The sequence below is a fragment of the Sciurus vulgaris genome (assembly GCF_902686455.1).
Source record: "Sciurus vulgaris genome assembly, chromosome: 12".
NCBI lineage: Eukaryota > Metazoa > Chordata > Mammalia > Rodentia > Sciuridae > Sciurus > Sciurus vulgaris.
In genome coordinates this window covers 111,773,422-111,786,668 of record NC_136473.1, presented here as the reverse complement: position 1 = coordinate 111,786,668, position 13,247 = coordinate 111,773,422, and the positions used below count along the sequence as shown (strand labels likewise).

The 13,247-nt window shown below is 40.0% G+C and overlaps 1 protein-coding gene across 3 annotated transcripts in view; it reads left to right on the top strand.

The window, feature by feature from the left end:
• POU2F1 (POU class 2 homeobox 1) overlaps positions 1-13,247 on the top strand; it is a 177,320-nt gene that overhangs the window by 127,984 nt on the left and 36,089 nt on the right. For 2 of the 3 annotated variants that reach the window (XM_079107931.1, XM_079107932.1), the window contains exons 4-8: positions 590-643; positions 2,293-2,412; positions 4,358-4,546; positions 5,824-5,950; positions 11,833-11,927. In XM_079107931.1, coding sequence (XP_078964057.1) covers positions 590-643; positions 2,293-2,412; positions 4,358-4,546; positions 5,824-5,950; positions 11,833-11,927 — 585 coding nt within the window. The remainder of the gene's footprint in view (positions 1-589; positions 644-2,292; positions 2,413-4,357; positions 4,547-5,823; positions 5,951-11,832; positions 11,928-13,247) is intronic. The other variant, XM_079107930.1, reaches the window with a different exon arrangement.

The following is a 13,247-nucleotide window of genomic DNA, read 5'->3' as shown; positions in this document are numbered from 1 at the left end:
TGCGTATCCATCTTTCAACATAACCATGATTTGAACTTTTCTGAGGGTGTGAAATGTAAATATTACGACTAACTTTCATGTGTGGTTTATAGGACAGGGTATTTTAGCTAGGAATTTTAACTTATGACTCTAAATGTTTTACCTGTGTAGGTGTGTGTATGTGAAAGTTTTGCTCTGTATGCATGGATATTGTGAAGTAAATATTTGGCTCTCATTTCTAATGATGAACTAATGTGTTAGGGAGTTTATTCCTTTGTGTTTTCAACATGACCTGGAAGGTGAATGAAGTGTTCTGGATCTACGCATCCTGTGAATACAGACATGTTAAACAGGCACACCCAGTACAGGTGTGAATCCTTGATGCTCATTTAGGGTGAAAGCAGCTTCAGAAAATTCAGCAGCATCTTTCAGTGGAGGTGGGGACTGTGAGCTTATCTGTGAAGTTCTAACACAATGAGATGAAAGTCTTGTACTTAGGTCCTCACTCAGAGATGTGTACTAGCGCAGACTCACCGTGTTTGTTGACGACACCCCCAGTGATGAACGTCTGCGGGGTTGCACTAGAACCTCCCTTTTTTACTTTACTCAGGTCCAACTCGCCGGAACAAGTTTACAGGCTGCTGCTCAGTCTCTAAGTGTACAGGTAAGCTGGGACATGGGATTATGGGTCAAATTTTTCATTTATTTTTTTCCCGAATTTTCTACAATGAGTACATAATAATTTTATAGTAGGAAACAAGTATCACTATTTATTATTTATCTATTTTATTGTTTTTTCTATATTTTTATTACTGAATCTCATAAAGGTCCAAATGATAATTATTACTATTAATGAAAATCAATTTTATATTCTACTATACATGAATCAAAGGTAGCCAAGAACAGTCTACCTTCAAAGTTTTGTATATAAGTTCAATAAAATGTTTCTGAGTTACACACTGTATACGTATTCAAACATTAAGCCATATAATCTCTTAAATGCCCTTTTGTTTCCAAAGGTCTTTTTATTTTCATTTTTCATGTCTGAGAAAAACATAGTGCAGGGGAAAGAGTCCTGGACCAAGAATTGTGGAGGTCTTAGGTTTGAACTGTGTGACCTTTTAGCAAGTCACTTCACTTGATGGGGCCTAGTTTTTCTTATCTTCATCTAAGTGTGGACGTTTATAAGATTGCCAGAGTTCTAAGAATTCTAAGAATTGTAACTAAACCTGCTTACAGACATTGGTGGATAGATTGGCAAAATTTTAAAACAAAACTTAAACCTTGCAACTTTGCTTGTGTGAACATGTGGTATATGGCAGTGTGCAGAATTCAAGTGTCATGCATCACTCCATAACGTTCCAGTCACCCTGCTGCTTTTTTTCATTATTGTGTTTAGGTAACTAGCGGTCAAGAGATAGAAACAGTATTCTGGTAGATTGATTTCAGTGTTGCTAATGACTAAAGACCTTGGGTTGAACATTCCATGAAGCCCAGTGGAATATGGGCCTTGTAACACATGGAAACAAGGAAAGAAAAGAAAAAGAGATAATGCAATCTTCCTTTTTGAGGGAGAAGAGGTGGAAAATTGCCTTGGTTGCTATGGTAAACTTTCATCCCTTAGAGAGATGTTGGCAAACAGGCTGTATCTCCAGTGCAGAATGTTTACAGTCCTGCACTGTAATTATCTTTCAATGACTGGCAGAATTAATCAGAGCTTTTATGTTAATTAGCCTTGCCGCAGTCCCCAAAACAGGTGGTGGGAAATATGCAAATCTATGCAGAATTTTAATGCTCTGCATAACTAGTTTTAATCACCATGAAATTTCCTCTCTGTGCCCCTTTCAGGAGTGTGTTCTCTTTCTTGACTGCAGCATTTCCCCTCAAGCTTGAGGAAGTTGCTGGATTTACAGGTCGTTTAAAGTAGTACAGGAGAGACCCTCTGGGTCAGACATTGAGCCCCCAGGATGGCCTATGAAGAAGCTCCAGACTGGCGAGTCTAGGTCAAGATGTTGGCGTGGGGGGCCTGACACGAAAACAGACTGAGGACTTGAGATTGTGAAAATTTCTGTTGATAAGTGGATTAAATTTTTTTCTTTATAAAATTTATAATTGCAACTTTGCTGGCACTAGAATAAAAACAAAAACATTCACAAATCCAGGAAGGTATAGGCTAATGAAAAAGAAAAAGAAACTAGAAAATTCATGATCAAATAACCCATATTTTAAGTAATTCCTAAAATATGGAGTTACTAGTACATTTCTTTTAATCAGCTGTTTGAAATCTTCCTTTTCCTATCCCTCCCACTTCAGTCTAAATCTAATGAAGAGTCAGGGGACTCTCAGCAGCCAAGCCAGCCTTCCCCCCAGCCTTCAGTGCAGGCGGCCATCCCCCAGACCCAACTCATGCTCGCTGGAGGACAGATAACGGGGGTAAGTTTCCACTAAGAACATTTTAATAAACTTCCCATGTCCCAAGTGCCGTTGGCTGACATCTGATTAGCGCTGTTTACTGGAGCGGGCAGGAACATGGCACTGTTGTGTCTAAGGAACTCCCTGTGCTGCAGACGGCTCTGAAAAAGGACTCACCTTTATCGTAGGTTTTCAGGATTTCTTTTGTTACAATTGCAGATTCTCTGGAATAAACTGAGGAGTTTCTAAATCTATTTTTCAGGTGTTACTTCATCATGAGATGAAGTTGTGTTGAGACAATTTATTATATTGGCTAAATGGCAGTTGTCAGTAGAGAATTATGACATCGCTGCAGGATAGAAGTTAAAGAGTGGATTAGTACCAACAAAAGGAAAACATTTTCTCCTAGGTGACTGAGTCACGTTCTAAATACGTGGTCTCATACCAGGCTCTGCAGCAGCATACTGCCTGGGCTGACTAACTTCATTTCCCTGAACCTCAGTTTTCCTTCTGTAAAATGGAGATGTCCATAATACCTATTTCAGTACTGTTAGAAGGATTAGAGATAATATAGGTAAAGCTCATAAGACATTGTTGGCACATAGCATTCAATAAATATCGTTTATTTTTACTAATAACAAATGGCCTATGTGACTACATTAAATTTCTAACTGTCTTTGCTTTAAGACATCATTCATATCACATCAACCCTCCAAATAAATATATGCATGCACCTATCTTGAAGGGTATTTAGTGTTTGAATAGTTTCATTTTTGATTCGTATGGGGTTTTCTGTTTTATTTATTTTTCTTTTTTTGTATTGGGGATTGAGCCACTGAACTCCACCTAGACCTTCCCTCCCACCCTAGCCACCCTGCCCCCCCCCCCCTTTTTTTTTTCTTAATTTTGTAACAGGGCCTTGCTAAGTTACCCAGGCTGGCCTCAAACTTGTTACTCTCCTGCCTCAGCCTCTGGAGTTGCTCGGATTACAGGCTTGTACCACCATGCTCAGCTTGATTCTTGTTTATAATGCACAGATTGTGATAGACACTTTTAGAAGGAGGGTTGTGCCTCTAAGTGACTATTAATGCACTTCAGAATACTACATGATTCCTTTGTTTTTATTAGAAATGTTACTAAAATGGTGGTTCTATACACTTGTGACTTGGATTTAAGCTTATTTTTTAAATAAGTTGCATTATGAAAGCAAGTGTAAATCTGCTCTAAATACATTTCCCATTTTACCATGTATGGCCTTTTGGTGACTGGTGTCTACAACAATAAGAGGCACTTGGGATTCCAGGTTCTTGTTTCTGGAGTTTCTATTAAACCTGAGCATTAAGATTCATTTGCATGTAAAGAGAGTCACTGTCACCACCTATTTCACAGAGATAATATGTTGGAAGGGGATGTAAAGTTGCAGAGATTCAGTGCTTTCAACACAGAAAATATCGTGTGAGGGAGGGGCTTGTAGGGAGATTGGGGAGAAGCAAATGGCCTCATAGTCTTTAATCGCATCTTAGGACATAATGGGAATGTTGGAATATGGTGGGGTTTGTGCTAAAGGGAGGCAGCTGGGCCTTATCAGTTCTTTTCCTGGTAGTATCCAGCATCCTTGTTCCTCATTCATCTGACTAATCACTTGCTGTTCTGTTGGGTGTAAATTTCTTTTCATATCCTGTCAGCATTAATTCTTTTTTTCTTTCTTGCTTACTAGTTAATTACTTTCTTGCCTGAACCCTGGGGCCCTGGACAAGCTTGAATGATTAAGTCCAGAGTGAGGACTACCATTTTAATTCAAATGTCCTGCTAGTGATGATAGTTTAATCACGAATGAGCATTCTAGCTACCATGCTGACTGAGTCGGGTAGCTAAGCCAGACGCCCCTTGAGTCACCTATTTCAGAGCAGTTGGCTTGCACGAGGCCAGCTTCTTCAGCCCGCGCCGTCTGCTCTGGTTCACACAGCTCACCTTGACACCAGCCCAGCAGCAGCTGCTGCTGCAGCAGGCCCAGGCCCAGGCCCAGCTGCTGGCTGCCGCCGTGCAGCAGCACTCTGCCAGCCAGCAGCACAGTGCTGCTGGCGCCACCATCTCCGCCTCTGCTGCCACGCCCATGACGCAGATTCCGCTGTCTCAGCCTATCCAGATCGCGCAGGTGAGTGAGCAGCTGGTGCGGCTCTTAGTTAATGTTCATTTAACTTTCTGATAGTTAAGAGGTCCTTCCTCGCCACTGAGTTTGAAACCATGTATGTGTTTTCGTATTTGAGCTGGTTACAAACGCAGAGCTGATTATTGGAATAACTGACTGTTTATATAAGCGATGATCTTGAATGCCCAGCTGGTGAATTTCCGAGGCAGGGGTTACTGCGTTTATCTTAATTAGCTAATCGCAGCAGACATGGTTCTTCACGTGCGGGCAGTGAACAGGCCACCGTGCATGAGAGACAGCAAGGCATCTCTCTGTTCTGGAGCCATGAGCACTGTGGAGAACCACATTACCATGTTGTTTGGCTTCAGTTTTCTCATTTTAGGGATATAATAAAAGGAATTATTTAAGAGGCATAGAGAGTAGGACCAAGGAGGAAAATAAATCCTTTGTCTCACAAAGAGGAAAAAGTTGAATTTTCTTTCAGTGAGTAAAATATATGAAGAGCTGTGAGTTTAATTCTGGACCATTGCCTTTATCCCCCAGGGAAGACTCAACAGTGGACTTAAGTTGTTGCAGGAGTTTGACTAGATGTTTAAATAATGATGTCACTCTGACCTTTATTACTCTTATGTGCAGTCTTTATCAAGATAGTGGTTCACTTTTGCCCACTTTCTTCATCGCCAAGCCGTGTATCTGAAAGCAACCTGATAACCATAAGATGCTAGGACCAACCAAGGCTGTCGTTATGCTGTGGACCAGAGTTTTGTAGGGATAACTGTTTTTCTCTTTTTTGTAACTTAAACCTGATTTTTCAGTTGAGTTGGATAAACTTTAGGTGTCAAATTTCATGAATCATTGATCTTAGTTTATTGATGGAAATTCAGGCATAACACTCAATTTTTACTTAACAAGAAAAAAATGAGTCAAATGTTTAAAAGCTCTTTTGTCACAACATGGGAGTTTTAAAATCCTTCTTGACCTCTGTATGTTGAAAAATGGAACTGTAGCCATTTGTGCAGAGAGGATTTTAAATAATCTGAAAATTAGGCTTAGCACAGATGGTGACTCTGTATACCCACAGAAATAGTAAGGTCTTGCAGGAGCCCTGGATTTCTTCACATGCTGTGCAAATCACACCTAGCACACACTGTTGGAACCTGAAAGAGTGCTGGATATTGACTCTTCTTTATGTGGATGTGTCAGAAGTCATCAGCTGGGAACCTTATGATTAAGAGAGCTTTATTTTAGAATTTCCAATCCGTGTCTTAATTCTGATTTTCCAGGATCTTCAACAGCTGCAACAGCTGCAACAGCAGAATCTCAACCTGCAACAGTTTGTGTTGGTTCATCCGACCACCAACTTGCAACCAGCGCAGTTCATCATCTCACAGACGCCCCAGGGCCAGCAGGGTGAGCTCCTCTGTAGGCCTCAGTAGCACACCAAGGCTGTCCACTTAGTCTGACACACACATTGACTGGCATTTTCACACTACAGCTGGCCATTAGGACAGTACTTTTCATGAATCTGGATTTTAAACTATGAATATGCATGTTAAGGAAAACTTTTTTTGTCATATGCATCACATTATTGAAGGGTGCTCTTCCCTGTGGACGTTTCATCACTAAGAGGAACCAAGACTTTGGCCAGATGTCTGAATGAAACCACTCAGTGTACTGAACACAAATTGGATAAATTGCTTTTGTAATTTATCATGGGACTGTGTTCAGTCTATAGACTGAGCTTTGAAAGTATATCCCTCTAATAGCCCCTTGGTTTCCTTTAAAGTTTAAGACAGAGAGAGTGCTGTATTAGATACTGTACCAATTTTGTGAATTGTAAAAGAACAATTTTGAGTAGGGCACAGTGGTGCACACCTGCAGTTCCAGCTGCTGGAACCTGAGGCAGGAGCACTGCAGTTTGCGGCCAGCCTGGGCAACTTAGCAAGACCCTGTCTCAAGATAATTTTTTCTTTTTTTAAAGACTGGAGATGTAGCTCAGCAGTAAAGCACTTGCCTAATAGGCACAAGACCCTGGGTTCACTGCTCAGTACTAAAATTTAAAAATATATCTATATATGTAGTAAATACTGTTGTATAAGTACTATATCAAACAATAATAAAGTTCAGTCATGTTTCTGAGGACTGGTTCATGTTATCAGTGTAGAAAGCATCAGGGTATCGAGAGCTCAGCCAAGAAACATTTGTGCATCTCTACTGATTTTTAAAAATATTTTAATTTACATATTTATGGAGTACAGTGTGATAACTGGTACAGTATACAATGTGTAATGATGAAATAATCATATGTATTTATGTGGTACAGTGTGATATTTCTATACATATATATAGTATGCGCTCATCAAGTATCAATACTTCATTATTCCTGGAGTGTTTGGTTTGGTTTGGTTTTGCTTTTTTTCTTCTTGGTCATTTATTCCAAAGTCATTTTTTGTGTAAATACCTATTTTAGTATATGTTCAGAATTATCAGAGGGTAAGTCAGTTTTTACTTTCAAAGAGCTCTCAATCTAGTGGAAGAGAAACAGACCTGTTATGGAGTGTGCACAGTCCTATGTGCACAGAACGCTGTGGGAACTGAGCAGAGGCCCCTGTTCCTTTGTTCCCATAGCAGCCTTCAGAGACGGGATAATGCGTACACAGGATTACAAAGAGAGAATGAACAACAGCATTTGCAAAGCTCAAAGACATGGAGGGAAAATTTATACACTGTGTTCAAGAACTATTAAGTTCTTAATCTTGCCTTAAAATGCAAGATTAAGTTGCATGTGGGAATAATAATGAAGTTTAAGGCCTGAAAAATTAAGAGGTACCAACCTGATCATTAAAGAAGCTAACATGGTGTCCAGGAGCTTGACCTTAAATCTAACTGTTTAATCCTTCCCAGGGTTCCATGTTTTTGTGAGTCACTTGAAGAATTAGAAAAGTAGATTTCTGAGCCTGACACCCAGAATTTTAACTAGCACTTTGGGGAGTCTAATGTGAATGGTCCACTGCCTTCCAATAAAGAAAATCTTCCGTAGGCTGTACAAAACTATAGAAGGCTTAAGCAAAAGGTGGCATGTCCTACTTTGTATTCAAAAAAGCTCATGCTGAAACTTGGGGAAATTAGAACAGAGTAATACTGGTTAGGAGAACATTTCAATGGTCCTGCGAGGTCCAGTGAGGGCTTACCTACGTGTAGGGTAAAGAGAAGGAGATTTGGTGGATAGACAGATGGGGAAGAGCATGTGGTAGTTGTTGGGTTTTTGGAAACTTGGAGGATTGATGGCTTATAAAGAGAAAATGCATGTGTAGTAATGGAAGAACATTGGTGAATCAACACTCTAGATGTGGGAACAATTATAGAATCAGAAGAGACTTTGATTTCAGAGGTCGGAACTAGTGAAGAGTGGCAGTCACAATGGAAGGGAATTCCAAGAGGGAAGGACGAACAATCCGGAGTAGAAAGCCTCGGAAGGTCAAGACAGATGTAAATGTCGAAGACTTGGGATTGAATGAGAGTGTCTTCCATTACTCTTTGCCAAGCCAAGACCTCTATCTTTGCTCTCTCTTACATCTGGGACTACCTTTTACTTATTTAAAAGAATAAAGCTCACATTAATATAGTTGGAATAACAAATGAGTATTCATTTTCATATTTTGTATTTGCAGAGGTATCTGTGTTCTTAACCTCTTCCCTCCCAACCGTAGTAAGAGTGGGAAGTAGTGTAGACAGTGGAATGCTGATTGGCGCTAGAGCCAGTGACCTGGGGCACGTCCCCTCCCCTTTCTGGAGTTTGATGTGTTTGCTTTTCAGCTTGCCCTTTAAGTGGGTTGGTTACATAAAATGTTTGACCTGTGTCAGGAAAATCCTTGTAACACAGTAGGGAAGAGCAGAGACTCCAGAGGCACGTGAGGGTACTGTCCATGTGCTCCCCAAGGGTTGCAGAGGGCTGGTGAATAAGTACATGGAGGCGCGTTTCTAAAGGAGCTTCACAGGTGGAAACCCTCTTGGTGTGTGCTGCCATGTCATCTCATTCGGTAGCTGATGACAGAATGAAATGTGCTCCTTGAACAGTGAAGACCAACTTGAAAGCAACCTGGGTCAGAGTGTGCCGCTGCCGCTGCTGCATCCTAGTCATCCCCAAGACTGCTCAGCAGCGCGAAGGAGCAGAACAGGGAGGGTTTAGACTTCCCTGGAGTAGAATCCACAGCACCGGAAAGAGTAAACATCTCAACAGCTCTTCTTTTAAGTGCTAGTGTTGAGCCGGGTAGATTTAGTTTGTTGGAATTTTAATAAAAAATCTTTCCAGCATGAGATTAGCCTGCAATATCCATTTCTTCTGTTTTTTTTTCCTTTCATTTATTAATCCAGAACTTTTGAAATATAGTTCATATTTTTGACAATATTGCTATTATATAACTAACTGTATAAGATTTAATTTCTAGCAAGGGAGTGAAATCTAAGCCATTTTCCAGAATTATTTTTATTATTATTTTTTCTTAGGACAATTCTTATTGATATATTTCCACACTTGAGTTACATTTTATTGGAGGATTTTCTGTTTGTTTTTTGGTGCTAAGAACTGAACCCAGGGGTGCTTGACCACCAAGCTATATCCCCAAGCCTTTTTATTTTTTATTTTGAGACAATGCCTTACTAAGTTGCTGAGGCTGACTTCAAACTTGGGGCTTTACTGCCTCAGCCTCCCAAGTCACTGGGATTACAGGTGCAAGCCACCACACCAGGCATCTTGGAAATCTCAACTCTTAACCTTTCTACTGCGTCTTTTGCTCTCTCCATTTATTCTGAAAACATCAAAGAAATGTTCCTGTTGGGAAACTGTTGAGTGTTTGTGTTTCATTTGTTTGACTCTGAGGTTTAGGGAGGTGGCAGGGGTTGATCCTTAGGTAAACTTCTATGGGCCCCTACAGCATTTTTATCTGTGCTCATTTTGGGGAAAAGAGTCTATGGTTTGAATTTATTCATAGGATATGCTACTATAAGCCAAAATGAATCATTTGGGGTTGTAGTTAATGATTGAATAGGAATCATTTTGAAAATACATTCTTTTGTGAACAAGTAACAAAAATCAAAATTCATTGCCAGACTTTAAAGACACTTGTATATTTAAGTACCTAAGTTTAATGATAGGACCTGATTTCTGACCTTTATGCTTTCTTATGTTTTATTTATCATCACTATTTTTAAAAAAAATATTCTTGTGTCTTTATTCTTTTCAAAATAATCTTATTTAACAGGTTTTCTTTAATCATTGTCACTGAATGCAGTTTTCTTTCTTTCTCTAGAGTACCGTACAGGTTTCTTAAAACAGTAAAATGTGACATTATGTTTAATTTGCTCAACAATTAATTGAATTCTCAGCAACTTGGGAGACTAAGGCAGGAGGATGGCAAGTTTGAGGGCAGCCTGGGCAACTTAGCAAGACCCTGTTTCAAAACAAAATAAAAAGTTAAAAGGCTAAGGATGTGACTCCATGGTAGAGCACTGTGTGTTCAGTCCTCAGTACTGGAAAATTGTTGTTGTTGAGTACCTGCTTCGTGTCATACAGTGCTGTACGTGTTGGGATTGTAATTCCAGGCAGGAGAGCCGTGTGTGTCAGGAAGAGACAGCAGATCAGAGGAACCTGGTGAAGGTGAACCTGTAGAAGGGCAGGTGGTCTGAAAAGGCCTCTCTGGAGAAGTGTACTCTGAGTTGGGAACTACGTGTGAGGGGGAGCCTGCCACAGCTAGGATCTGGGTGAAGAATACTCGGCAAAGGAAAGTACAAAGTACGTTAGAGGGAAGCACACTTGACCCCAGCCAGCGAGAGGCCAGTGAGAGGCAGTGAGAGGAGGCAGGATCGGTGGGCACCCGGGGCCCATGCTTGCACAGATCCTGTTCTGATTAGACTGCAAGTCGTTGGAGTGTGTCAGGTGGGAACAGTGCAATCAGAAAGGTCACCCCTCTGCTCTAGGGATTGAGCCACAGGGGACACTTGGGAAAGCAAGGTAGGCACTTCAGTTTCCCCTAATTTTTTTTTTCTAAATCTGCCTTTTAAGAAAAGTTTGTGGTAATATATACTCAGTTTTATGTAATCTAATCATACTTTCTTCAACAAAAGTCAGTGTTCCCTAGAAAATTCAAATCTACTTAGTATATTTATCTTATTTGTGATCTACATTGTGAAATAAATACCTGTCTTAATTTCTTGAATTTAAGCAGTGTTTAGGTACAGATGATAAAGTCTATGGCATAATTAAGTCTCTTGGTTGTTCTGCATATTCCAACATTCAGTATATCCAAATTTAGTAGCCTAGGAAATCCTTATTAGGAAGATTCCTGTTACCCCCAACTAATAGTACCACATATATTTTTTTTAAAATGACTTCCTTTGATACCCTTTTGGGAAATTTCTACCACTGCTCTTATCACAAACTATCCTACATTAGTATTTTAGCAACACTATTATACTTTAAACTATGTACTGATATCAGATCCTTGAATTCAAGTATCCTGGGTTGGTTCTTTCTTTTTAAAATATTTTTAGTTGTAGATGGACATAGTATCTTTTGGGTTGGTTCTTTCTTGACAAGGTTGTGAAAGTAACAGACCCAATACTCACATGCTCCCCTACGCATCACTGCAGACACATCGAGGACTCACATTCTACTCAGGATGCAGTTGTCATCCTGTAGTATTGCTGGTATTGCTTGTTTTTTTTTTTTTTTTGTTTTGTTTTGTTTTGTTTTTTTCCTTTTACCCAGTCTGTCTTGAGCTCTGTACACACAAGATCCTGCTTCAGCCTCCCCAGTAGCTGGGACTGCGAGTATATGCCATCACACCCGTCTGTCAGATAAGAGTTCACATCTCAACCTTATCATCTCCAGGAGGCAAATGTTTGCTGAAGAGAACTTAAGAGCAGTATCTTTTTCCACTTAAAGGATAGCCATGTTCTTTCATGCTGGCTGAGTCCAGCAGATGCGGGATTAAGAGGTGGAGCTCTTTTTAGAATTTCCTACTGCTTCCATTTAGAATAATTACGTTTTCATCCATTCCTTGCTAAAACAAAGAATCGGCTTATCAGAGAACTTATTCTGGTTACGATACAGGCACATCTGTGCTGATTTCCTCTTGCCCAGGTTGCATTTAACAAGGCTGAATTCTAGACTGACAAGGCGAGCTTGACTATTAGGAGATTGGTTTAAGTTCTCAGTCCACCTCCTGGTCCTCTCCCTCGCTGTGTGTCGACAGTCGTCGCCAGTGTCCCGTGTAACATGTCCGTGTTTGCAGGTCTCCTGCAGGCGCAGAGCCTCCTCACACAGCTACCTCAGCACAGCCAAGCCAGCCTCCTGCAGCCGCAGCCCAGCGTCACCCTCGCCTCCCAGGTCAGCTCTTCGTTTTTTAACATGTCGTTTTGAGAAACTTCTGGATGGTTTTTTAACTTAATAATCCAAACAGTCTTTAAAACCTAACCAAAACTTCAAATCTGGCTTGATGAAGCAGTGCTTTCAAGTTGATGGGGTCTTTGAAAATTTCCAAGAGTCCCTATTTTCTTACAGGTCATAAGGAATAACTGTGTTAGCAATAAATGAATAATGAGTGATGAATTCTGGCTGTTGTACACACACACACACACACACACACACACACATACACAGCGTTGGCAGATACTACCACTTGAATTAGAAACCTAATGCCTCAGTTAAAATCTGTCATTGTCTTTAGTCCTTTCTCAGAAACTGCAGAGTTCAAAACTCTATATTTTCCTCTTATCTCAGTGCTTAAATGTTGTTTTAGCTCATTTTTACTAGTCCATATGCCCATACAAAAATCACGGGTCTTCTGGAACGCATATAGAAGTGTAAGTGTAGACCTGCCTTCTTCTAACCTAGCAGTCACTTTGAACATGTATGTCTTCTTACCTCTCAGAACCTCAGTCTCCTCACCTGTAAATTAAGTGACTGAACTGGCCTACTCTAAATCCCCCTTCTAGGTCTGATTCATTGTCTAAAGTATAGAAATTAAAACTTAATACTAGCACTTTGCCAGACTTGGCAGAGTTCAACATCCATTTATAGTAAGAACCTTTGCATGTTAGGACTAGAAGGTAACTTTTAAAAAGCACCTGAGCCAGGGGTGGGGGGACAGTGCCGTAGGGTTGCCCTTTGCCAGGTTAAGAAAAAGAAAGAACAAACTAACAAAAATCCCACCTGCACCATAGCTAATAACTTAAGTCTGACCACCTTCCAAGATCAGAACAAGGAAGGGTGACCACTGTTGCCACCATTTGTAGTACACTGATGATCCTAGCGGTGCAGTAAGATAAGAAAAAGACAAGACATATAGTTCTTCTTCTATATGTTTTACTTCTTCACAGAGGAAAAAGTAAAACTATTTTAATTGATAACATGACTATCTATATTATAAAAAAACAAAACTAACTCCTAGAATAAACAAATGAGTTTTAGCAAGTATCTAGCATGCAAAGTCAATATACAAAAGCATTTATATTTCTGTACACTGACAATGATCATTTGGAAATTGGAATTAAGAAAAGTATTTACCACTCTTAGGGATAAACTTAACAAAATATTTTTAAGGCCTGTGAATTGAGAACTACAAAATATTGCTGAGTGAAATTAAAGTCTTACGGATCAGAGAGAAGTAACGTCTATGAGTCAGAAGATATAAGTTGTTCAAATGTT